This window comes from Pholcus phalangioides, unplaced genomic scaffold (genome assembly GCF_987345545.1).
Source record: "Pholcus phalangioides strain wild (caught in Gottingen) unplaced genomic scaffold, Ppha-v1.0 ptg000011l_1, whole genome shotgun sequence".
In the NCBI taxonomy this organism is placed as follows: domain Eukaryota; kingdom Metazoa; phylum Arthropoda; class Arachnida; order Araneae; family Pholcidae; genus Pholcus; species Pholcus phalangioides.
The window spans coordinates 44,865,334-44,893,072 of record NW_028301604.1 but is presented as its reverse complement, the minus strand read 5'-3'; the positions used below and the strand labels follow the sequence as shown (position 1 = coordinate 44,893,072).

At 37.7% G+C, this 27,739-nt stretch overlaps 1 protein-coding gene across 3 annotated transcripts in view; it reads left to right on the top strand.

Annotated features, from left to right (window-relative positions):
• LOC149080456 (uncharacterized) overlaps nt 1-27,739 on the top strand; it is a 1,573,269-nt gene that overhangs the window by 56,156 nt on the left and 1,489,374 nt on the right. For all 3 annotated transcript variants that reach the window (XM_089239569.1, XM_089239571.1, XM_089239572.1), the window contains exons 3-4: nt 14,137-14,211; nt 16,641-16,685. In XM_089239569.1, coding sequence (XP_089095695.1) covers nt 14,137-14,211; nt 16,641-16,685 — 120 coding nt within the window. The remainder of the gene's footprint in view (nt 1-14,136; nt 14,212-16,640; nt 16,686-27,739) is intronic.

Genomic DNA, 27,739 nt, shown 5'->3' with positions numbered 1-27,739 from the left:
GAAAATTCGGGCTCTAATTACAGGCGAATCCCGTTTTAACGAATACCGTTACAGCGAAAATATCGTTTTAACGAATGGTTTTCTAATCCCTCTAATAAGTATACATAGGAACAATGCAAACAATCTGAAATTTCTTTATAACGAAGTGTTTTCTCCGGTTTCTTGGACTTCGTTATAACAGGATATTCGACTGTATAACAATCATTTAATGTATTGTTATCAAAGTGAATGGGACAAGGGCGTAGCCAGAAATTTCGTTCGGCAGGGGGGACCAAAGTGATAGAACAATAGATTTGGTCATCTTTTTCCCTTTTTTCGGTCATTTTCTCACATTTCGGACGAGGGGACCAGACCCCCAAGTCTTCCTCTTCGCTACGCCCTTGGAATGGGACTACCCCTGAGCATGAGCGTACCCAAGAAAACCAATCTATTGGGGGGGGGGGACACCGAATTTCTTCCAGAGAATTTTTGAGTTGGTGTCAATTTTCCAAAAGCATTTAATTAACAAAAATTTATTTGATTGTTGGGGGCGTAGCCTTTGCCCTTGAGCCCCATTCTAGTTTGATCACGGTCCAAGTAAAAATATACTTTCATTTTCCCTCTCTCTCATTGAAACGAGCACAACTCCGGTCTATCGCCATAGGCAATTTATTCAGATCTAGTCATGCCGTAAATCTGAGTATATCCTCCCAGGATCCCCCAGATCTTACGAATCCCGAAATCCGCTGGGCGGGGTCATGAAAATGACTATATACAAAAAATATATTCAGAACAGTATATGCATCTTTATTTATTGTCCAAGTGCCAGGTCACCATGGTGACTGGAAAATCTGTATTCGCGCCTAAAATTTTGTATATGTGATTGCTAAATCAGAATCTAGTGATGGCTCAAAATTTCCCGATTTCATAATTGTCTTCCAACATAGAAAGGAGCAGAGCCACAACTAGAGAAAGCAGGTAGGTCTGGTGCTCCGGACGCTGGACCAGAATGTGAGTCGAATTCACCCTTTAACTGCTTCTTCTACATGCAAGGGGCGCCAAAATTCCGAATTGCCCCAGATGACAAAGTATCTAGTTGCGGTCCTGGGAAGGGGTCATCAATTCCCAGAAAGGTTGCAAAAAAGATTATTTAAGATACTTTTCTCGTGAAAAAACCATGCTTGGCTCTTACAAAATTTGGCTGGTGCCTAAATTTTTTAATGATTTTTGTCGAGCCCTGTATTTATTTATATTTTATGATACAGTGTATATTTCCCCCAAAATCAAATTACATGTCACTTATTTAAGATTTATTTTACTCTCATATATTGAGTCATATATTAGGTTTTAAATTAGAAAAATAATAATTTTTTTAGTTGCATAAGTTTCTTATTAAAAACTCGATTCAAATATTGTCACTTTTACAAGTACGCAAGCCAAATGGAGTTTAAATTTTTCTTAAATAAATTTTAAATATGATTGAAAAAAATAAAACATGGTAAGTTTTATTAATTTATTGATATGTCTAACAGAAAAAAAAAGTATTTTATACTACGCTTTATTGATTATAAGTATTAGAGGGCTGCAAAATCTAGATTGTTTTTGAAGATTCTGAATAAATTATCATTAAAGAAAATGTTTAAAATGCATGAATTTATCAAAAATGTGTAGCTATATTTAATATTGCTTACTTTTTCTGTCAGGAAACTGTGCGGAATCACGAGGAACTTTTCCGTTTTCTTGTAATACAACATGTTTTACTAACAGAAGGTTATACTGTACGTGCACAACCGAATGTGGTCCACACAAACCATAAAATACTGTGGAACTGTCCATCTCAACATTTGTGGGGGGGGGGGGTTCAGTGGAAAAACAAGGAGTTTACTTCAAGTGGCTCCAAACACAGCTATTCTTATTTTGCAGAATCACAAACCTCGTCTAGATTTTTCTTCACCACCGTAATTTCTTTATATTCCAATTAGGATCATCTATGTCGGCGTCCTTCACGGATGGCCATCCATTAAGCACAAAAGCTTTTAAAGCCTTGACCAGCGGCGTCAAGAAGAATGTAGTTTTCAGGATCAGAAGGGGGGTCCCCATATGGATGGATGCCTCCAGGTGACATATTCCCCACATAGGGTATAAGCGACACGCTATACACTCCCCGTCCTTCTAATTAGGAAATGGTGATTGTATTCAGTAAACCTGCATTGAAGCAGCCGAAACTGAACCCTATTGAAATGCTCTTTGACAGCTGCAGAAGGTGCGGCCCCTTTATCATGAAAAAAAAAAAAAAAATACATGGAATAAAAAGTCCGCCAAAGATCCCAGGCTAGAAGCCCTTCTCCAGTATGTGGGAGTCCATGGCCGTGCTTATAGCTCGCTGAGTGCCCCCCCCCCCCGGGAAACACGCCACTAGATGCCACAGACGGGCTGTAACTAGGAGTGAAGATCATTTTATTGTCGGGAAAGGGGGGGGGGAAAGCATCGAAATGCCTCCTTGAGATCGACTGTGATGCCGCAAGATATTTAAAATTTCTAACAGTGCTGCGAACGTAAACAGGGTATGTAAAACCCCCTCTTTGCGGTCACCGGACCCAGCACTTCCCTGTGAAAAATCGGGGTCCTCGCGAAAGATCTGTCCAAAAGCCCGGTCCAACGGAGACAGGATCATTTTAGTCGTGGAGGGAGGGCAGAGTATGTAATTTTTTCACCCTCTCCCCACTACAAAAAACGATCGAAACGATATTTTTCGTCTTCCACCCCCCCCCCCAGAATTAGCAGTCCCCACAAGAATTCCGCCTGTGAAAACTGCCTTCTTCCCTAGTTCCGGCCCTGGCTACCTAAGTGTTGGAGTACTGGAAACAGGGCTGGGGGGAGGGGTCAAATGTCTAGGGTGCCGGACCAGAGGGGGGGGGGAACGCAAATTTCACCTTTTAACCTCTCTTCAACATTTATTGAAATACCGTATTTAAAATTTCTATATAAGAGTGCTGCTAACGTAGATAGTTTGAGAATCCCTGATTTATAAGGAGGAAATTTCATATTCCTAGTATTAGAATGCAATGGTACCCGGCTCAGGGGGCTTTGAAATTTTCCATTCATTTCTTATTTTCTTTTTTTTTTTTTGTGTTAATTTTATTTTACTATTATTTATTTGATTCCCCTCAAAGGCACCGGAACCTAGGAGTGGAGGATATTTGAGCCCAAAAAATTTTGTAAGACGGTTGAGCCCAAAAAATTTTGTAAGACGGTTGAGCCCCCCCCCCCCCCAATAGTTTTTAGAAGAACAATGCAGTGATTCCTCTGTTTCCTGCGTATGTGCTTCATTTCATCCCCGTATATAGGGGACGGCCAGCAACTTTCAGCGCTCTCTCCCCACCCAATGTTAATTTCTTCATGTCAGAGCCTCTGTTGTGAAGAACTTGTTAATAAGCTTAATCATTGTTCACTTTACCTCCTCCCACTTTTTTTCTTTTTTGTGTTGTATCATGTCCCCATCCCCAAGGGTCACACTCAACAAAAGAAGGAAGATATGCTCTTGAGTTTACAGACAGTGCAAGCAAGAGAAAGGATCCCCCCCCCCAAGTTATCTATACTGGTGCCTTCAGGCACCACTCTGGGAGGACGTAATTTAGGATGAATGGATGCTGGATTGATTCGGAGATAAGACTACTATTGTCACAGAACAAGTGCGTTGAGATTCTGAAGAAAAGTAAAAAAATAAAATTTCGAGCAGGCAGATGGATTTCTACTATTTAAAGAAATTTTTTGTCAAAAAGTTTTTTCTGAGCCAAGTGTGAGAAACATATCCACTCGAATTTTTGGGGGGGCCGAGCCGGCTCTTCTAAAATGTTGGGGGGGGGGGCTCGGGCCCATGGGCCGGATACAAGTTTACGCCTATGTTCTACCCCCACCCCCAGTCAAATTTTGTTATAAAGGGGCTTGAAAAATGTTTCGGCATCGGTCCTCAAGATCTGTTATGAATGGGCATTTAGAATGTGCTTTTTTCCCCAATATTTTTCAAAAAAACATTGGGGGGGGGGGGGCCTAAAAGTTATTGGTCCTCCCGCATATACGGGATTCAAGCGTGTACGAAGGAGAGGGAGAATGCATTGCACAATGGTTTTTTTCAGTAATTACTGGGAGGCTCAGTCCCCTTACAAAATTTATTGTGGGGGGGGGGGGCTCAAATGGCCTCAGCCTCTAGGTTCTGGCACCTATTCTTTATAGAGTGTAATTTATTTCGGTTTCAATATCATTGCTTCCCAATATTCAACCTTCCCCCCTCCCCCCACCATGCATCTTTGGGCTTATTTTCATGTCGGCGCCATGGCCGTCCTCCGGTCGCAGTGAACAAAAGAAGAGACACTCCATCGAGAGACACTCAGTTTTTGCCACAGGCAAAGAAGAAAGAGCCCCCCTCAACACCGCAAAGAATCTTCCTCTCAGCCGTGAATTCTGGCAGTAACCGATGGAGGGTGCAATTGGGGATTGAACGGCAGGGAAGAAATGAGATAAACGTATTGTCATGGAACAAGAAAGCCAAAGACCATCCAGATTTTTTAAAAGAACTAAAATTTTGTGCAGATTGTTTCCATTAACTAATTCATAATTAGGACAACTTTTGGTTAAAAAAAAATTTTTCATCATTGCAAAATGAATAAGCCATATTCATACGAATTTTTGGGGGGGCTGAGCCGCGTCTTCAAAAATGTTGGGGGGGCTCAGGCCCATGGGCCCTATAGAAGTTTACGCCTATGGTCTGTACCGCATCATCCAGTGTCTGCGCGTACCTTTCGACGCCGTTTACAGCAGAGTGGTCTGTCCGCAAGACGTCCATTGCTTCGTCTACCCTTGACGCAGAACTACAGACGTCTCCGCTGCCAATGGCGCGATGAAAGAAGGATGTGGACGGCACAATGGAATGAAATTGTCTTTACTGACGAGTCACGCTTCTGTCTGCAACACCACGATGGTCGTGTTCGAGTCTGGAGACACCGCGGAGAGAGGATGCTGAACAGCTGCGTTATGCACCGCCACACTGGTCCTGCACCGGGTATTATGGTATGGGGCGGTATTGGATATCACTCTCGTACTCCTCTAGTACGCATTGCCGGTACTTTAAAAAGCCAGCGCTACATCTCCGAGGTGTTGGAGCCAGTTGTCCTTCCTTACCTTCAGGGCTTGCCCACAGCCTTATTTCAACAGGATAATGCGCGACCACACGTGGCACGCATTGTCCAAAGGTTCTTCGTCAATCGCCAGATTGAATTGCTTCCCTGGCCAGCTCGCTCTCCGGATCTTTCACCGATAGAAAACATGTGGTCCATGGTTGCTCAACGATTGACCCAGATTACATCCCCAGCTGCCACACCAGATCAACTTTGGCAACGCGTGGAAGCTGCTTGGTCTGCTGTACCCCAAGAACACATCCAAAGTCTCTTTGAATCAATGCCGAGGCGTGTGGCAGCCGTGATCTCCAACAATGGCGGCTACTCTGGCTACTGATTTTGGCAGGAACCGCACTTCACAGAAGTCTATAAATTTAATCATTTGATGCTTGGTCAACATGTTATCTACAAAATAAATATTGTTGCGATATCTCTTGTCTTTCTTGGTGTTGCAATTTGGGTGGCCCAGTGTACTTGTTACTCAAGAAATTTGACTGATATCATTAATTAGTAATCGTTTAAATTTTCTAATACATTTTTATATCGGATTTTATATCACGATTTAGATTATTATATTGTTGATTACTTTTTTGCAAAGAGCTTCTAACCATGTTAACATTAGTCTCGTAGTCACCACCCGAAACTGTGATAGCATATTGTATAACTGGCAGTACCCAAGCGAAATAAATTGATCGAAGAAAGACTGGGGAGACAATATATTTTAAAGAATGGATTCTGATGTTGAATAAATTTTAATTTATTACTTATAGCTACAGCTTGGGATTTCCTCATTTAAGGTTTTTATTGAAGATAATATCCAGATAATTAAATTCATCCGTTTCTGAAATTTTTTCGCAAGCACAATGTTCCCGTGGGTAGTCATTTGTATGACACTGGATTATGATAGGTTCTCTGTTTTAGTTGAGTATAATTGGAAATAAATGAATTCAGTTTTCTTTAGATTAAGAGTTAGTTTATTGCATTTTAACCAATTTGAAATTATTGAAATATCAGATTCCGCTTTAATTTTGTAAGTTGTTTGATTTTGATCAGAGATAACTATTGCTGTACATCCGCGTAAGTTATGATATTGCCGTTTAATTGTAAATGTTGAATATCATTAACATAAATCAAAAATAATAAGGGGCCAAGTACAGATCCTTGGGGAACCCCAATGAAAATTTTCTTAAATGACCCGGTGTGATTATCGATTTTGATTGCTTGTTTTCTGATATATTAGATATTTAAACCAGTTATAAGTAATCCCCCTAATTCCAGATTTATATATTTGTTTTCAGACAATATTATGGTTTACACTGTCAAATGCTTTGCCGTAAATCTAGAAAAATTGTAAGAGTTTTTTATTGTTAATAACATTTTTATAAATATACTCGGAAAGTTTCAAAATTGCAGTTTCTGTATTTTTATTCTCAAGGAAGCCGAATTGATTTTCAGCAAAGTACGTTAAGGAAGTTCATTATCCTTGATTTAACAGGTTGTTGTATTATTTTTGACATAATCGGAAGAATTGAAATTGGGCAGTAATTATTTTGCACCTGATATTTCGCCCCGGACGGGGCCAAGGGAGTGGCCCCGTGGGTGAGTGACCGTATGAGTAGCCAAACAGTGAAAGAATTAGTGACCGTATGAAAGAACCAGTGAGTTGAGAAATGAACGAGTGACCGATCAAGTGAGCGAGTCAGTAACTAAGTGATTGGGTGAGTGGCAGTACGAATGGCCGTGTGAGTATGCGGTTGAGTGAATAGGTGAGTTACAGACTAGATGAACGATTGAGTGAGTACCAGTATAAAAGACTCACTCGCTCAATTACAAACCGAGTGACTCATACTGTCAATCATACGGTCACTCATGTGGTCGCTGATACGATCACTGCTATGGTCACTCACCTACTCAAATGACTTTGTCCGAGGTGAAACTTCGGGCCAAATGTTAGGGACGAAACGTCAAAGGAAAAAATGTGCAAGGGGCGAAACGTCATGGGGACGAAATATTGGAGACGAAACGACGGAGGTGAATATTTCAGACACCTTCATTGTAATAGTAAAACATCAAGGCATTTATACATAGCACGTAATTTATACTGCCAAAGAAAGTTTATAGACGGTTTTTTTTCTACTCATCAATAAAATTCACATTCAACTTTGTTCAGTTCACCAACAAACATTCTGCATCACATAACAATTATTGATAAAATACACTCATGTCCATAAATTAAGGGTAATGCCAGCTCCGGCAAATAAAGGTTCAGAAACAAAACAATCGTTACTTATTCATAACGCCCATTTATTAAACAAAAGATGAAGAACAAAAACGATGGTGTATGTATGATACCATTCATAAAAACTACGATTTTTGCTCCCTGGAGCAATTGTAAAAAATATCTCCTTCACAAAAACTTACTATTACACGGTTGGTATGATGGTTAATACATTGTATGTCTCCCATGCGATGAAATACAGTCCGTACAACGCCTAGGCATGCTGAGTACCAAATTATCGAGCTGATCTTGGGGAAGATCACTCCACTCAGCAAGCAATGCTCTCCGAAGTTCCGGTACACATGTAGGAGGTGGTTGACGGGCTGCAACTCGTCGGCCAAGCATGTCCCACACATACTCTATCGGATTCAAGTCAGGTGAGAATGCTGGCCATTCCATACGGGTTATCTCCTCAGATTCAAGGCATTCGTTTACGATGTTTGCTCGGTGAGGACGGGCGTTATCATCCATAAACACAAATTCGGCGCCCATGGCACCCCTAAACAAACATACATGTTGTTCCAGAATGATGTCCCGGTAAATTTGGGCTTTCATTTCAACGTAACGGTGTCGTTCAATGATGTAGTCTTGGTGGTAACGGGTACCTGGCGTTCTCCATATGAAAGTCCGACGTGAATCAGACTGCAAGCTAAACCTGGACTCGTCGGAAAACATCACACAAGCCCACTGTGACGATGTCCACATTGCATGTACTCTACTCCAGGCTAATCGCTGCCGACAGTGAGTTGCCGTTAGCGGAACACATCTGACAGGCCTGCGAGCATATAGACCAATATCTCTCAAACGTCTGTACACGGTTTGCCGTGAAACTGTGGTACCCGTGGCTGCAGATAGCTGACGAGACAGGTCGGATGCTGTGCTCCGTCTGCTTCTTTTGGCAGTTACTGCCAAATACCGGTCTTCATTCGGCGTTGTAACTCGGGGGCGACCTGTACTGTAACGTCTACTGACATTTCCGTTATCTTGGAATCGTTGCCAAATCCTAGAGATGACACTTTGGGCAATTCCAAGTTTCTCGGATACTTCCATCTCAGTACGCCCACATTCCAGGCGGCAGATAATTCTACCACGTAAAAAATCATCCACATGCGTCCTCTGTGTCATAAATATTCGCTTATGGCACTGAGCGCCTTACAGAACTCTTGTGAACAATTTCACTTCTTTGCCACCGTTCCTTATATACCCCCCCCCCTCTTACACTCTCGTCATTGTGATGTACTATCGGCATCATCTGGTGGCTTCCTGAAATTCGCATATCATTCATGCAGACGTGTGTGATAATTCTACAGGTGAAATTTTTACTTTAGATTTCGATTTCCGTGTGATTCTGAATTATCCTTCATTTATGGACATGAGTGTATAATATACTACACGGTTTCCTCGCAGAACTATGATAACGAGGGTGTGTGGCATTAGAGCTGCTTTGGTCAATTTCAATTTATTTTATTAAATAACAGTTACATTCGCAAAAATAACACTACCCAAGAGGCAAATGGCTGCCAATACTAGGGTTATGATCATGAAAAAAAAATTAAAAACTGATACAAACGTTTCATGGGAAAAAATATATCTACTCTATAATATAAAATCATTAACTCGAAAAGGGCCTGTTGCTAAGCAACCGAGTGACGGCAGTGGGTGAAGTTTTTGAGTGACGGAAATCTGTTACGTTTTTGTGTTACGGAAGTCGGTTCGATTTTGGGTCAAGTATTCATTTAACTCTAGCACATGTTGGGACCCATTCGACCCATCGGGACCATGTTAAGTGCATGTATCGAGAGGCTCCCATATCCTACAGCAGGGCCCTTAGGCTGGAATTTAGATGGCGACCCCCCAAACCAGCTTTTCAGGCCCCTCTGTGGTTAATTTATAGTGTGAAAAATCAAAAAGTGATAAGAATCGTTCTGGTCCTGTCAGCCCTGCCCTTGTGGGGGGGGGGGGGTCATGCCGAGAGGTATCTATATGTATAATATACATATAACAACAGTGCTCCCAACACACAGGGTCGGGGTACCCGGGGGGGATTGTACGTATACCTTCATGGGAAAGTTAAAAGTTTTCATTTCCAGGGTCCCTTGATGGATCTCATTGTTTTCTTGCTGCTTTAACGTTGAAAAATTTGCGATAGCGGAAGCGCAAGATATATCCAGTCTGGGGGCTCCAAAAAATTTGCGAATTCTGTCACGGGTAGTTGCGTGGATGGTGCTAGATTTCATTCGTTGGTAAAACGAATACAAATCAAAATGTTTCACGACAATCGCAGCGGGGGATCACCGACAAGCTTCCAAGTCGGGGGCCCCATGTTTACAGGTTTCATTTTGGGGGAGCTGGATGAATCTCATTATTTTCTGTTGCAGAATTTGCAACAGCGGATGCCCGAGATAAAGACAGTCTGGGGCCCCACTAAAAGTATGCGAATACAACGGGCAACTGATTGGGGGCCCTAGCTTTTATTCATTGGTAAAACGAATACAAATTAAATTTTTTCATGGCACTCGCAGTGAAGGATGACCGACAAGCTTCCAAGTCGGGGGCCCCATGTTTACGGGTTTCATTTTGGGGCTCTAGATGAATCTGATTCTTTTTGTTTTTTAACATTATACAATTTGCAACAGCGGAAGACCGAGATAAATCCAGTCTGGATTCCCCACTAAAAATCTGCGTATTGTGTTCCCGCTACTGGATGTGGGGCCCTGGATTTTATTTCTTTGCAAAACTGAAAAAAATGAAAAATTTTCGTATCCCCTTACAGGGGTGTGTCCGACAAGCTTCCAGGTCAGTGCTCCATGAGAATGTTGATAGGTTCTAATTCGGGGCCCCTGGATGTATCTCATTGATTTTTGTTGTTTAACATTGTAAAATTTGCAACACATCGGTAGCCCGAGATATATCCAGTGTGGGCCCCACTAAAATTCAGCGAATTGAATCTGGGGCTCCAGTTTCTGGGGGTGCTTGATGAATCTCATTTGTTTTTTGTTGCTTTATTATTATTTTTATTAAAATTCGCTTCTTCAGTAAGCTGGTGCTTTCACACGTCTCTTTCCATAGCACGCTGATGAAGTGGGACGAAATAAACAAGATATGTTGTGAAGAGAAGTGAGGAGGGTGGTTGGCCGCCAAAGGCGGCAGGGAGGCAGAGCCCCCTAGTATATACATAAATTCAAACACACAAATAATCATAGATACAAAATCAAGTTAATTAGTAGTACAAGTATTTTGAAATTGAATAGTAAATATTTATAATGTGTTCATTATGTTGAAGTAAAAAAGAAAAAGGGGGGTATAAGAAATGTGTGTGTGTATATACATGTACATATTGTGGCTGGTTATCGGAGTGCTACTTCAATTAGAGATTAAAAGGGATTAATAAGATTTGCAGTTATGGAACTATGTGAAAATAAATTTCAATATCATTTATTGAGTGAAGATATTCTTTAAGCTTTCTTTTGAAATGAGGCAGATTTGTAATTGTTTGCATTTCATAAGGTATTGAATTGAAGAACTTTGGCGCTATGAAAATGAAGTGTTTTTGCAAAATATCTTTGTGTGCATGTGGAATAGAAAAAAATACAATTTGGTCTACGTGGATTTACTGTAGTGCGCATGGGCAAATGGTATTGTTTTTTGTACAGAGTAATTGCAACTTTTGGCAAGTACAGCTGACGAACGGTTAAGACGTCAGCATTACGGAAAAGAATATTAGACTGTGTGTTATACTCATTACATATTAGTCGAATTACTTTTTTTGTAGATTACAATAGTAATATTCGTCCTATAATTAATCTCCACCATATATGCAAAGACCGTAACATATGTGTGATTGAAACCACGAAAAATACAAATTTCTGATGAACACTTTATTAACCTGACTTCTGAGATGAAAAAACTTGAAAATCATGTACCTCAATTTATTATGTAGAAAGTTTACGTGTGATTTCCATTTTAAATTATTATCGAAATAGAGGCCGAGATATTTAATACTCTTGACAGCTTTAAGTCAGTTACATGAACATGAAGTGAGATTACATTGGTTAGTATGGTATATCAATTGAATAGGGTCAGGAGAATTATCTCGTAGGGAAAATTTCATGTATTTGCTCTTTTCAATATTAATTTCCAGATCATTAATAAGAAACCAATTCCGAATTTTTAAAAGATCTTCATTTATTTTTGGTTCAATACCTCTAGTGGATCATTACTTGCATACATGACCACCGTATCATCAGCGAAGCAGATAATTTTACCAAAAATATCAATGTCGCAAAAGTCATTTATGAATATTTGAAACAATAAGGAACCTAAAACTGAGCCCTGAGGGACTCCCCTTTTAATTAGTAAAGGACAACTGTAGAAACTTGAACATCTGACTCTTTGGATTCTATTTTTCAAGTATGATTTCATCAAATCGGGTGTGCCACGCCTGATGCCTATTGAATACATTTTCGAAAGGAGAATATCGTGATTTATTGAATCAAAAGCTTTTCTTATATCCAAGAATATTGCTATTACTTTGTGGGATTTATCAACGTTTTCATAGACAAATTGAGTAAAAGTTAATAATGCTGTTTCAGTATTTTTTTTAGGTAGAAACCCATGCTGATTATCAGAAAATAATTTTGTTTTGTTGAGGAAGTCAAATATTCGGATTTTTATGATGGTCTCAAACACTTTCGAAAATGTTGGAAGAACAGATATTGCTCTATAGTTGTTAAAAACATTCACATCTCCTGATTTGTAAACTGGAGTAACATTTGCAATTTTTAAAACATCAGGAAAAATAGAGTATTTAATGCAATCATTAAAAAGTTGGGTCATATAAGAAACCACATTATTTGGAAGCACTCTTAGTATCTTTGAATTAATAATATTAGAACAATTTTTACCTCGAGATATATCAAATATCATATTCGAGACCTCAGTATAACTTATTTCAGAAAAAAACATTGATTGAGAGTTATTGTTAATTGAATAGGCAGGAACGTAATTTTGATATGAAGAGTTATTTCCACCCGACATCGTAATGAAATGGGTATTAATATTATTTAAAGTTAAAATTGGATCCCTTCCCATAGGCAAAGATTGTTTTGGCCCATCGGTACCTAATATTTTATTTACAAATTTCCATTGTTGTTGCGATGTATGGCATTTATTAAATTCATGTAGAAAAAATTTATTTTTTGCTTCAGTAACTTTCATTTTAACACAAGAAGTAACCGATTTATAGGCAATGTTCACCAAGACATCAAATGGAAATTTTTTACATTTCAAATAGAGTCTTTGTTTCAGTTTTACAAGATCCAAAACCTCCTTTGTAACCCAACCATTTTTTGTTTTTTCGGTTTATTAAAGCACTTAGTATGATTCATAGTGATATTTTCAAGAGTTTTGAGAAAAGAATCAAATGAAATATTGGGATCACTTTCTACATATGCAAATTCATAATTGCTTAAGTAATCAGTAATATTTTGGTAATCAACAGAGATAAATTTCTTTCTCAATTTATTGGAATTGTAAGTATTGTTAATAAAATTTAATTTACAACCAATTGCATAATGATCAGTTAAACTATATTGGAAGATAAATGAATTAACACATTCCATGTTTCTGCTCATTCTGATGAAAACGTGGTCAATACATGATCCACTGCCATTAGAATATGATCTGGTCATGTTATTGATGAAACATTGGAAACCAATACCATAGAGTAAATCAAGATAATCAATGACAACGTTATCATTAACGTTCAATAAATCTATATTTATATCACCAATCAGAACAACATTCCGATATTTAAGTGTTTGTAAAATCGGACTAATTTCAGATACAAAACAGTCAGAGGAAAACGCATGAGATCTATATACACTAAAAACCAACAATTTTAAAAGATCGCTATAAATTACAACATATTCAGCGGTTTGCATTGTTACAAGGGTGAGTGAATTTTTATGAGGGAAAGGAAACTCATCACATACACGCACGCACGCATGCATAGTGAAACACACTCTTTTTTCTCAAAACCCGCTTCATAGAATTACTGATTGTGTGATGAAGTTCCGAGAAGCATGTCGGTTGTGGTGGTGGTGTCAATAGATTTTCGGTCGTGTAAAAAAATGAAAATGGGTGGGGTTGGTTTGGACGGTTTTAGTTTTTACTAGCTTTCCCTACCTCCGTGACACACGAAAGTATATTTCGCACTCGAACGCAAGTTTTGTGACGTCACAGTGCCAGCTCCTGATTGGCTGCGCTGTCATAACCCAGAATGCATGAAGAGAGCTTCACTTTTTTTATTTTTCTTCTTATTCTCCCCATCCTGATTTACAGCCAAACCCCAATTATCACCAGAAATTTTCAGTGAATAAATCTGCCACTCGTCGGATTTACAGCGGGTTCAATTGTGATTCCATATGACGCCAAACTCGTAAGAAACCTTCAGAAACCTTTTGGTGACTTGGGGTCTAAGGGGTCAAGTAAATAAAGTTGATCAAGTTTGGGGGGCTTTCAGAAAAATAAGAGGTCAACAAGTTCAATCTAATTTAAAATCAAATTTAATCAATTTAATTGAAGTGAATCTAGTCATGTCAAACCTAGCATTTTCACTAATTTTGCGCGAGAATATCATGTTGATTTTTATTTTATAAGGGAAAACAATCATAATCATACACATAAATTCATCTCTTTTTCCAGGTCGCACAAAATTTATTTGATTCTAAAGGAGAGACATCTCTAAACGAACAGTTTAAAGGATTTTTCGGTTTGCGAGTGAGTATCACTTTTAAATTATATATGATTATTTTTAAAATGAAACTTCCTTAGCGAGACATAGCAGTGAAATTTTGAGAGGGAAAGAAAACGCGAAGTTACAAAAAGTGAAACGCTTTTTTTTCCTCTCAGTATCGGTTCCAGAATAACTGGTATACAAGATATCGCGAAGCAGTTCGGTTGGTATTGGTGTTAACTTGGCCAATGTTTCTGACGTAATATTACGTCGGAAGTTCTACAGAAGAATTACAAACACCATTCTTTCTCTCACCAAGTGTGTGCGTCGGTTTGGAAAAAGAACGTAAACTCGAGATGTTTTGTGGGAGTAGATATATAAAAACATGTTTTTCACTCGAAAAATTCCATCCCTTTCTTTCTATGCTTCCCTTTGATTGAGGGGTTGTACATTGAAAAAAATTTCGAAGAGAGAGAGGATTTAAAATACAAATACAACGCCACACAACAGGCAAAATGCCCAACGAGGTGGCTGAGAAAAAGATGCTCATAAAAATATAGATGTCAATGTCATATATTTCAAAAATACAGCAACCCAATTAAAAATGCAATTAATAAAAATTATAATACGTGATAAAATATTATACAATGCCCATAAAGAATACTCATGGTTGTCTGATTCTAAGTATTGATAGCTTCTCGATTTACCCCAAAATGTTTATCGCATTTTTTTTAATGTAACAAGTGCGTTATCAAATTATAAATTATATAAAGTACAATGAGCAAAGGTGTGAAATTATTGAAAATAATAGAAGACTCAAAAATATTTAGAGGCGGGAGTTCACATAGCCAATATTTTTATAGGTCTTATCGAGATGTTGGCTAATCGTAAGTGGGTCTTAGTTGGTCTCATGGACCGGATTAGTTGGTGGTCACGTGGAACACACACTGCTGTAATAAAAAATTTGGAGGCACTCTGTTCGTTATTTGCGTATCTTTTCTTTGACTTGCGTACGTTAGCGCCACCTATCGGCTGTTTTTGTGGTTTTTTTCCTGTCTTAAAAATTTTTCGTTACCTAGCGATGCTAACCCTGCAAACCGTTTTTTATTTCGGTTATTTTTCCGGTTTTTATGAAGTTTTAAGTTTCTACGGACTTTTTGCCCACCCTGTATTTATTTTTGTTTGTATTTTATTTTAATTGTATTCTTTTATTTTCATTTATTTCTGTTTCATTTCACTTAATATTTTAATTTTATTTTCCTTAGAGTTTCATTTATTTGCATTATTCTATTTTTATTGTTGGTTTTTTTTTCTTTATTTCTTTATTTCATTTTGTTTGTATTATCATTTTATTTTCATTTCATTCATTTTTTAATCACTCAAAATCTTAATTTTATTTTTATTGTTTCATCGTTATTATTTTATCTCTTTGATTTTTACTATCTTTGTGTCATGTTGTGAAGGGTCAAGCTCTTCATTGCGGGGGGGGGGGGGAGGAATCCGTGATCATATAGGTTAAAAATACATTCAAAACACAATTAAATCAAGTTGAAAACGAGTCTAGAGAGAGAAAAATAGTTCTCAAGTAATTATCGAATTATATTTAGGCATATATAATCATTCATGCATTTTTACTGCGTTTCAGACGTGTTAGACGGCAATTATAAATTATGGCCTGGATTAGAAAAAGTATGTTCAGTACATTATAGTTCTATTGCGAATCTGTCGCGGGTCGTCGAGTCAGAAGTTGCTGCGAAGTACAGGCACGAAGGCCGAAGATCACCAGATTCCATGTACATCATCCAGTAGCGCCGAGTCCAAGCGAGTTGCCTATATCTTCAGAAAATTAGATCAGCTATATGTCAGATAGGTTCATCTCGCCTCCTGAAACTCCAGGGTGCTGGAGTCCCGAAATTGGCGTGGGTCCGTCCAAATCAGCATCTGCTTCAATCCTGAAGACTCGTGGTCCCGATTCCTTGTAGTTGTACTCTCTGTTTATGGGTTGCGTGCTTTCTTAATATCAGGTATTATTTTTAGATTTAAGATTAATAACATAATAACGCGATATCTTCGTCAATTGATTCTGCAGCTTCTTCATCTGTATGTTGTTTCTGGTTATTTTGGTTACATTGTCTGCATACGAATTTACTTTGTTTTCTCTTTGACATTTTTCGAAAAGCTGATTCCGTTGTTTCATCACATACTGGATGTGTAAGTTCCACGCACTGTGTACAGTGAAAAATTGCAATTTCATCAATGGCTACACCTTTTCATACACCACACACTTTGTTCATATTTATAACTTGTATTGAACACGATAAATTTATTGCAGACAGAAAATAAAACTTTAGTGCAAATTATTTTACATATATAGATGATGATGCTTTCATCTTACGATCGTTTCATTTATTTGATTTTGATGTTTATTTTTCACCGATTATTTTTATCATACTTCGTATTATTTTCTTTTCAGGGTGATGTAGGAGAGAATGGAGTAATTGGACATCCTGGAGAATTGGTCAGTTTAAACATTTATTAGAACAACTGATTTTTAATTTTCATTTACCTCCCCAGTATCACAACGATATCATTAGAATATCGTACCAATACCGGTCGGAACGGTCTGGAAAGAGGACGGAAATTTTTACGTGTCCGATATCGAACGATATAGTAAAAATGTGTTTACCCAATAAACGCCAAAAAATATCCTTTTTTTTCTCTATAATAGTTTTACTCTCATTTTTACAACACAATTTCCAAGGAGAATACCTTGTACGATAATTAGTTTCTTTTGAAATAATCCAAATTTCTCAGGATTCTCTATGTTTAACCGTCTTTTCGGTAGGAGCGTCTTAAGACGCTGAAAGTTTCCATGTCATTTCTGGGCAGGAGCGTCTTTAGATGTCGCAATTTGCCATGTCAACTCTGGGCGAGAGCATTTCTAGACGCTCGTGAAAGCCAGTTCCTTCCCCCAAAACGCTTTGTGCAATGAGTGAAAAGCTGTAACTCCCCTTCTTATTCAGGTGCCCCTTTGGGGCTACAAGAGCAGAAAATTAGGCTGCCGGCACACTACGGTTCGGCTGGTGCGGTTGATCTTATCAGCAACCGTGGAATTTCGCGTGAAACCCACACTGCTGTTAGCAACAGGGGTTTTTTATTTTTTAATGTCACGTGACATCTCGGGATTGGCTAAATTATTTTCGCCAAGCTGAAGTTGGCTCCAGTTAGCATGCAAATTCGTGCTCATAAGCTGCATTGCACTAAAACCCCCCTCTTAATGGATACTCCCTCTTTTACGACACAAAAAATAATTTACAGATGTATAATATATAAAAGTATGAATTTCAAATCTCTTTTTAACGGTCACCCATTTTACATGAATTTAATTTTTTTGTCCTGTCCGTGTTCACAAAAAGAAGGGGTTTTACTGTATATATAAGTACTAATAAAAATATTCATGTAATGAAATTTAGAGGGGAGGCCCCTCTTCTCTTGAGGCACCCGGGCCGTGCTCGGGTGTGCCCATGCGTTAAGACGGCACTGACTGATGCCCCGAACTCCGAGCCAGATAGGAGCGCAAATGTTAACCTTTCATCTCTCCTTCAATATTAAAAGGGAGCGCCAAAATGCGTGCTTGCCCCGGCTGACCACGCATGTCGTTGTGGCCCTGTACATACAGGGTTTTAAGGTCCATACAGGGCCGCAGCTGGATACTTTTTTAACTGGAGCTAGCAAGCTTTTGGCGTCCCCGTATAACGAAAGGTTAGAAGGAGTGGTTAAAGGGGCAATTCGGCGCCTCCTCTAGTTCAGCACTCGATACAGTGGACCCGCTCTCCCTAGTTGCGGCTTTGTAAATCAAAAACTGCTTGAAAAGAACGGTAGGTGTGAAAATTGTCTTCGTGCACTCTTCGTTATTTCCCGCACACAACGTTTTGTCTAGATCAGCGGTTCTCTATCTTTTTTGACCCACGGAGCCCTTTCCAGTATATAATTTCTATGGCGGAGCCCCGTAGGCCTATTTTTTATTTATTCATCAAATTTACCGATTTATTTTTATTCAAAAATATTAATAGTTATTTTTTTCAAATTTACTGTTTCTTTTTCTGTTTTCCTCGAGGGCCGCGGAGCCCTTGGGAGTTCACACGGAGCACCGGTTGAGAACCGCTGGCCTAGATGGGTTTTTTTTAATTGCAAAAACAACAGATAGACAGCCACATTCATATACCACAACTGTATAACATATTTTTCCCGATTGGTTTTGGTTGTTCTCGAGGTGAAAAAAGCCCGAAATTAGCTGTAATTACAGTTTACTGCCAATTATAATTAAAATATCCGGAACATTTGCACTCGATGGCGTACGGGAAATTAGAAAAATTCATGAACTTGAATGAATCAGTCTATTAATTATGATTACAATCAGCATCGGGATCATAATGATTCATGAATTAAAAAGCTTTAAAAAATTTTAAGCTTAAAAATTTATGAAAATTATATAAATCGCAATTTTACTAATTTTAATGAATTTGAATGACTAATTATTTTATTAATTATGATTTAATTAGCACCAGGATAGTTGTGATTAATAAATGACAAGCTTTCAAATTTATGAAAATGATAGAAATCACATTAATAATTTACCCAAATTTTAATGACTAATTAGTTAATTAATTATGATCATAATTAGCATCAAGATCTTTGTGATTAATAAATGGCAAGCTTTCAAATTTATGAAAAGTATAAATTTTCCGCAATTTTAGTAATTTTCACGAATTTCGAATGACTAATTAGTTAACTAATTATGATCTTAATTACCATCAAGATCGTTGTGATCAATAAATGAAAAGCTTTTAAATTTATAGAAATTAGAAAATTCACATTTTAACGAACATGAATGACTAATTAATTACTTATGATATTAATTAGCATCAGGATGGTTGTGGTGCTGTAGTGGTGGGTTGGTAGGATACGGAGTTAGAGATGGGAAGAGTCCAGGTACATGAGTTCGGACCTACCCACCTTCAGAAAACTACTTTTTGCCGCTGTGGTGGTCGAGTGGTTATAGTGACGGATTCGCGATGCGAGGATCCGGGTTCGAACCCCACAGTGGTGGTCGGCTGAAGTTGGTTTTCTGCGGTTCCCAACTTCAAGGCGCAAATGCAAGCCGATCTCCCCGTTAAAAAGTCCCGCCACAGAGAGCAACAGTCCTACAACGAGAAATCATTCAATCATAACACTTCACTCATAGTTAGAAAAACTGGTGGCAGATGGCAGCACTACACATAACAAGCATTACAGAGAAACAAAAAAAACTTCACGTCAGGTTTCACTACACGCACATTCCCTCATGTACCGATTCGTTGGGGCTCCGCGGAAGGAGGAGGAGGAGGGGGGGGGGTTGCATGTATGGTGTAGCAGTAGTAGGAAGGGCCTCCAAAAAATTCAAATTCAAATTTCCTTTATTTACGATTTTTAAACCCAGTTACAAAACATTTAGGGGCTAAGCAAGCTTGTGAGCCCACAAAACAATATCCGATACATATCTGTCGGCATAAATAATAACGAGAGAAAAAAAGAAAGATAAAAACACACATATATATATATATATATATAACACCAAGAAATAAGTGGCAATAGGAATGGAATTGATAAACAAAAAAATTTGGCATTTAGCAGCGTATGCAAGATAAAAGAAGATTGATTACATTACAATATCAAACAGATAATTTAAATCTTCTTGAGTTAACAACCAAGATTTTAAATTGATAAAAAAAGATGTACATGAAGATTGTTCTTTTATTAACTGAGGAAGTAAATTAAATATTTTGGGAGCTGAATAAAGGAAAAAAATGTGGAAACGAGTTTTATTTGGCCTTGGTACCTGTATAGCATGACGTCTAAATTGCATTCCAGACTTATGTCATTCAGATTGCGATGGCCACTTCTTTTATAAACGTACAGATGTTGCAGAGGGAATAGCTTTAATTGATTGAAAAGTGGAAATGTATGCGTGAGTCTATTTTTACTCAGAATAATACGGATGAAAAACTTCTGTGTGACAAAAAGTGAAGAAAGATTGTTGAAGTATGTCCCACCCCAACATGTAATGCCGTAACTCAATCTAGATTCTACTAACGCAAAATAAAGAAGTTTTAAAATGGATTGGGAACATTTATTCCTGATAAAATAAAATTTCCTAATGTTCCGATTTAATTCTACACTCAAATAATTAATATGTGTTTTCTAGGATAGTTTTGAATCTAAAAAAATCCCTAGATACTTAAAGGTGTCTACTCTATTTACAACTGTGCACATACAATCCGAGATACAGTCATCTGTCATACTATGATATTTTAGGACACCGAAAATCATCGAAAGTACCAGAACCAAATAACATATATTTAGTTTTATCTATATTTAATTTTAAATTATTATTTCTAAACCAGATATGTTTTCAGTTAAGATAATTTTGCATGTTATTCCTCAAGTTAATTGAAGAGCTTTCAGAGTAACAAACAGCTAAATCATCAGCAAAAGCTGTGATTTTTCCTTTCAAATTAAAGCTATACAGGTCATTTATATACACTGCTGGCCACCGTAAATACAACACCCTGAAGGAAGCATGCAAATAATATGAAATTTACAACATGCATTAGCGGAGGTGAGATACGCAAATGATTAGAATTTCAGCGCAGACGCACATCACGCGCGCCTGTGGCGCCACTTCAAAGCACTATTTAAGGCTTGGAGATTTCGACGATTTAAAGTACGGCAATTGTGTTTTTCTTGTGGTTTTTTCAAAAAAACGATCAATTATGCCTCGTAGAAAACAGCGATCATCTTTTGATCAAGTATCCGAGTTCGACAGAGGAAGGATAGTGGCCTACCGAGATTGTGGATTATCTTTCAGGGAAATCGGTAGTCGTGTTGGACGAAACCAAACAACTGTAATGCGGATATGTGATGCAGGAGGGTACGACGGACCGACGTGTTCGATCGCATCCACCTCAGTGCACCACTTCACGTGATGACAGGCGTATTGTGCGTATGGCAGTGACGGATCGCTCAGCCACATCATGAACCATAGCACAGCACATTCAGTCTGTACCGCATCATCCAGTGTCTGCGCGTACCATTCGACGCCGTTTACAGCAGAGTGGTCTGTCCGCAAGACGTCCATTGCTTCGTCTACCCTTGACGCAGAACCACAGACGTCTCCGCCGCCAATGGCGCGATGAAAGAAGGATGTGGACGGCACAATGGAATGAAATTGTCTTTACTGACGAGTCACGCTTCTGTCTGCAACACCACGATGGTCGGATTCGAGTCTGGACACACCGCGGAGAGAGGATGCTGAACAGCTGCGTTATGCACCGCCACACTGGTCCTGCACCGGGTATTATGGTATGGGGCGGTATTGGATATCACTCTCGCACTCCTCTAGTACGCATTGTCGGTACTTTAAAAAGCCAGCGCTACATCTCCGAGGTGTTGGAGCCAGTTGTCCTTCCTTACCTTCAGGGCTTGCCCACAGCCATATTTCAACAGGATAATGCGCAACCACACGTGGCACGCATTGTCCAAAGGTTCTTCGTCAATCGCCAGATTGAATTGCTTCCCTGGCCAGCTCGCTCTCCGGATCTTTCGCCGATAGAAAACATGTGGTCCATGGTTGCTCAACGATTGACCCATATTACATCCCCAGCTGCCACACCAGATCAACTTTGGCAACGCGTGGAAGCTGCTTGGTCTGCTGTACCCCAAGAACACATCCAAAGTCTCTTTTAATCAATGCCGAGGCGTGTGGCAGCGGTGATCTCCAACAATGGCGGCTACTCTGGCTACTGATTTTGGCAGGAACCACACTTCACAGAAGTCTATAATTTTAATCATTTGATGCTTGGTCAACATGTTATCTACAAAATAAATATTGTTGCGATATCTCTTGTCTTTCTTGGTGTTGCAATTTGGGTGGCCAGCAGTGTATATTAGGAATAAAATAGGTCCAAGTACTGATCCTTGAGATACACCAGGTGTAATTTGTCTTTTTAGAACTCAAAACGGAATTCCCTTTCACACTTTGAACTGTGTTAGTAAGATATGTTTTGAAAAATTTAAGTGGCAAACCCCGAATTCATGCATATTCTAGTTTGGTTAGAAGAATACTGTTATTCACGGTATCAAAAGCTTTGCTGATATCTACAAATAATGACGCAACTTTACAATTATTGTTATCTGCTATATATACATTTGAAAGAAAATTAACAAGAGCGTCCTCGGTACTTTTTGCCTTTCTGAATCCAAATTGGTTCTCACTAAAAAAATTAATGCTTTCAAGAAATTTAATTATACTGGATTTAATTATTTTTTCTGTGACCTTTGAGAAGACAGATAGTAAAGAAATCGGTCTGTAATTATTAACATTCTTTTTGTCCCCTTTCTTGTGTATTGGAGAAACGGTTGCAAGTTTCAGGCACTCTGGAAATTCCCCAGTGATAAAACTTAAATTAAAAATAAACGATAAGACATCACTTACATATGGTGCAATGAACTTCAATGTTATGGAATTAATTTTGTCAAATCCTGATGATTTGTTGGAGTGTAAAGAATTTATTATACTCAATACTTCATGACTATCCGTAGGGTATATAAAAAAGGATTTCTCAAAAAAAATTAAATTTGAACAATTTAATGAATTACAATTATTAGGAAGATTATTGTTACAAAATTAGAAAAATAGTCATTAAAACATTCAGCAATACCAATTGGATTCGCTATTTCACCAGTTGTTTCAGTAAAAACCGCGTCAATGCTGCTATATTTATCCTCACCAATTAATTTGTTAATTAAATTCCATTGAGATTTTGAATCACCCTTTGCTTGAATAAATGCTGCAGTATAATAGTCATTCTTATTTTGTTTTATCTCATTGTTTAACATATTTCTAAATGTCTTGAAATTATATCGCAGCTCAATATCAAACGTTTCTTTTTAATTTCTTTCAATAATCTATGTTTAATTTTAATTTTTTCATTAATTTTTTTCTTAATCCAGGATTTTCTTATTCTTTTATTATACTTTACTCTAGTAGAAGCATCAACACAATTCTTAATTAAATCCAAGAAAGTATTCATCGCCAAGTTTGTAGATTCACAACTGTAAACAGTATCCCACGTAACCATTTTTGCAAGATCAATCAATTGATTTTTATCAAGATAGGTAAAGCACCTTGTCTCACAATTTGAGCCATTGCTGTCATGATCCGTTTCTAAATAAAACAAAGCCATTTTATGATCAGTTATGCACAAATAGAGAAGTACAGCATTTTTTGAATTTAAATTTCTGGATCTACAAAAAATATGATCTATGCAAGTTGACGTTTCATCTGTTTCTCTATTTGGAGAATTAATTAACGATTCAAATCCAGATCTTGACATCAAATTCACATAAGAAAAAATATTTAAGTCTTCAGATCTTAAAATATCAATGTTTAAGTCACCGATCAAATACATATCTTTATCTCGTTTATAATCAAGCAAATAATTAATTTCGTTTATGAATGTGTCAATAGAATACATGTGATACCTGTAAATGCTTAATAAAATAAATTTGTATTTCCAGTAAGTGCAATCAACCAACAGCGAATCAACACATGTCATCTCATTTAAATGCAACTTATTAAAAATTATACTTTCAGAAAAAAATTGTGCTATACCACCAGAGCGATTTATGTTTCCACATTTAAATAAACTTCTGTACCCATGTATCTTGTAAAACGAAGTTTCGCATTCAGAGATCCAGATTTCTCTGAGTATTATTATTGAGGGTTTTATATCAAGCTGATCTAAATATGCTACGAAGATGTCAAAATTTGCACGTAAACTACGTATATTTAAATGGGCCATGGTAAGATTATTTATATTGTCATAAGAAAATATGTTGAAATCATCAACTGTAGAAAATGTCAAATTCTGATCCATTTAAAAAAAACAAGCAAAATCAATCACATACCTGAGTTACAAATTTTTCAATATATCTGAATTCACTACGCGAAATGTGATAGATCACCTGATTGCTTTCTCATTAGAATCTTACCATCTTTGACCCACACGAAAGTATAACCCTTCTGTTTTGCAACTTCCTTGGCCTCCTTGAGAAGTAGTTTATTTTGCTGCATGAGGTGCTCGTTGATGAACACTCGCTGTTGCTCCGAGAAGGCGCCATGGATGTCTTTCGCCGTCAAACGCATTTTTCGTGATGCGGTAATGTAGGCATCTCAAATGTCCCGTGAACGGAATTGTGCAACGATTTTGTCAGGTTGTTGGTCACCGTAGTTTCTGATCCGGTGCGCGACATCAATGTCCATCTCCGATACCTTAAGTCCAGCTTTCTGTCCGATCGTGGATACGATAGTCTTCACATTTTCATCTTTCGTGCGTGGAATTCCAGAAATCTCTATATTCCGATTCCGGCGATACTGTGACAGGTCATTTAGTTGGCACATCAAGTCACTTACTTGAACTTCCAGCCATGCCTGATTCCGAGAAAGGGATTCTTGTTTTGAACGTATTTCATCGGTTGACACTTGCAATTCGTGTATTTGACTCCGGTAGATCTCAGTTGACTCCTTCATTTCTTCCAGCTTTTGTGAGTTGTCTTTGATCTCCTTCAAAATCTCCATCTTGAAAGCCGCAAACATTGATTCCAATCTCGAAAATATCGCACTTTCAAAAGACCTGCAGAAATCACACATCCATGTATTTTTCCGCGAAGCCTCTTGCTTTAGAGTGCCGGTAATGCCAGTGCATACGAAATGGAAACCTCGGCCACAGTTTTCAGCGCATTTTATCAAATCCTTCGTATTTGCGATGTTAGACTTGCACACGCCACATTTTTCCATTCCTTACAATTTACTCGTTAAATTACAAAATAAAACAGCCTAAATTATTAAAATAAATCAATTTAAATCAATAAAATACGATAAAGCTCTGGGAATAAAATGGCTCGGGGATCCATGATGTTCTTAAGTCAGCCACCTCGTTGGGCAATTTGCCTGTTGTCGCGTTGTATTTGTATTTGTGGTTGATAAATGACAAACTTTCAAATTTATGAAAATTATAAAATTCGCAATTTCAGTAATTTTCACGAATTTGAATGACTAATTAGTTGATTAATTATGATCTTAATTAGCATCAGGATCGTTGTGACTGATAAATCAAAAGCTTTCAAATTTACGAAAATTATAAAATTGGTATTTTTAGTCATTTTCGCGAATTTGAATGACTAGTTAGTTAATTAGTTATGATCTTAATTAGCATCAGGATCGGTGTGATTGATAAATGACAAACTTTCAAATTTATGAAAATTATAAAATTCGCAATTTCAGTAATTTTCACGAATTTGAATGACTAATTAGTTGATTAATTATGATCTTAATTAGCATCAGGATCGTTGTGATTGATAAATGACAAACTTTCAAATTTACGAAAATTATAAAATTGGTATTTTTAGTCATTTTCGCGAATTTGAATGACTAATTAGTTGATTAATTATGATCTTAATTAGCATCAGGATCGTTGTGATTGATAAATGACAAACTTTCAAATTTATGAAAACTATAAAATTGACATTTTTAGCAATTTTCGCGAATTTGAATGACTAATTAGTTAATTAGTTATGATCTTAATTAGCATCAGGATCGGTGTGATTGATAAATGACAAACTTTCAAATTTATGAAAATTATAAAATTCGCAATTTCAGTAATTTTCACGAATTTGAATGACTAATTAGTTGATTAATTATGATCTTAATTAGCATCAGGATCGGTGTGATTGATAAATGACAAACTTTCAAATTTATGAAAATTTGAAAATTCGCATTTTTACTAATTTTCATGAAAGTTACTAAATGGCAGCTTTCACCGAATTGTTTGGTAAAAGCCCGAACTGTATACGTTTTCAAGCGTATTTTGGGCTTTTACCACAACTGGATGTGGTAAAACCTAGTTCGGGCTTTTACCACAACTGGATGTGGTAAAACCTAGTTCGGGCTTTTACCGTAACATATAATACAGGGTGATGAGCGAATAAGCCCTTATTCAAAAAATTAAATATCTCTACAACAAAGATCAATAGAATTATGCGGTAAACGGTACGTTTATTAGCAAAACTGTAAGAATGTAGTACAGAAATTTCGAAAATTTAGTTTTTTTCAATTTTTTAAAGTTTAAAAAAAAACAAAGAAACTGGAGATTTTGGGGTTCCAAAAATCCTCATTTGAGTGAAGAGAAACCACTGCATTCGCCTAAAGTTACTGCATGGGCTGCGGTATGCGCCATGTGTGCTGACAAATTGTTCCAAAATTGTAACGTAACGTTCAGTAGTAATCGTTTCTCGCACGAAGAAGGGGCCGATAATGCTTCTGGCGCATACCGCAGCCCATGCAGTAACTCTAGGCGAATGCAGTGGTTTCTCTTCACACAAATAAGGATTTTCGGAACCCCAAAATCTCCAGTTTTTTTTTTTTTAATTTTTAAAAATTACAAAAAAAAAAATTTGAAATTTCTCTACAACATTCTTACAGTTTTGCTAATAAACGTACCGTTTACCGCATCATTCTATTGATCTTTGTTGTAGAGATATTTAATTTTGAAATAAGGGCTTATTCGCTGATCACCCTGTATATACCCACTAGATATAGCAATACTTATTCATTTGAGTCGCCTTTTTTCTCATCGTGCTCAAAGAAAACGAGAGGAGGCGATGTTTTCTTTTTTCTTCTTCTGCTACGGATTTCCGTGTATCTCACTCGCAGGCATTATCCTGCCGACTAATATGTCACATTCACGCATTTTGATAATTGAATTTCAGTAGGTTGAAACAAAAGAAAGCGATATCATTAGCAGCAAGCAATAGATGACTTTATTTCATGGTGACTGTAGTAAAAGTGAATTATACATAACATACATATCTCCATAAAGGATAGATGCGAAAGTGTAGGCGTACGAGAGGCAGGTGGATTAATTAATTGTGATTGGCTAAAAGGGGCAGCTGCAACTTAGAGAGGTATGCATCGGAGAGGAGTAAGACCGTTGGGACGGGGTCGTCGAACACCTGCTCCGAGACAAATAGCCAAAAATAAAGGACAATTTTAAAAGCGAAATATTAAATTTAAGAATCATATCACATATATATAGTCAAACTTCGCTAATGAGTCACTCTTGGGTGAGCAAAAATATGACAGTAAGCGGAGTGACTCGTTAAACGGAGTAAGCCACAGCTGTGCCAATTCCTGTCTGAGGGCAATTGGGACTTCCAAAAAGTGACTCAGTAAGCAAAGTGACATGTTAACCGAGTGACGCAGTAACGAGGTTTGACTCTACTCATCACACTATATATTCCAGCTGTGTACTATCACTTCTTAAAGAGTTTTTCCCATCTTTCCTGAATCACCCTGTATATACACTATCTACCAATAAGTATTTGGACACCTATGCAAATGACGATATCTGCGGTCCTGAGATACGTCACGCCCTCCGCCGGTATATATCGTGTAGGAAACAACATCGGTATTAG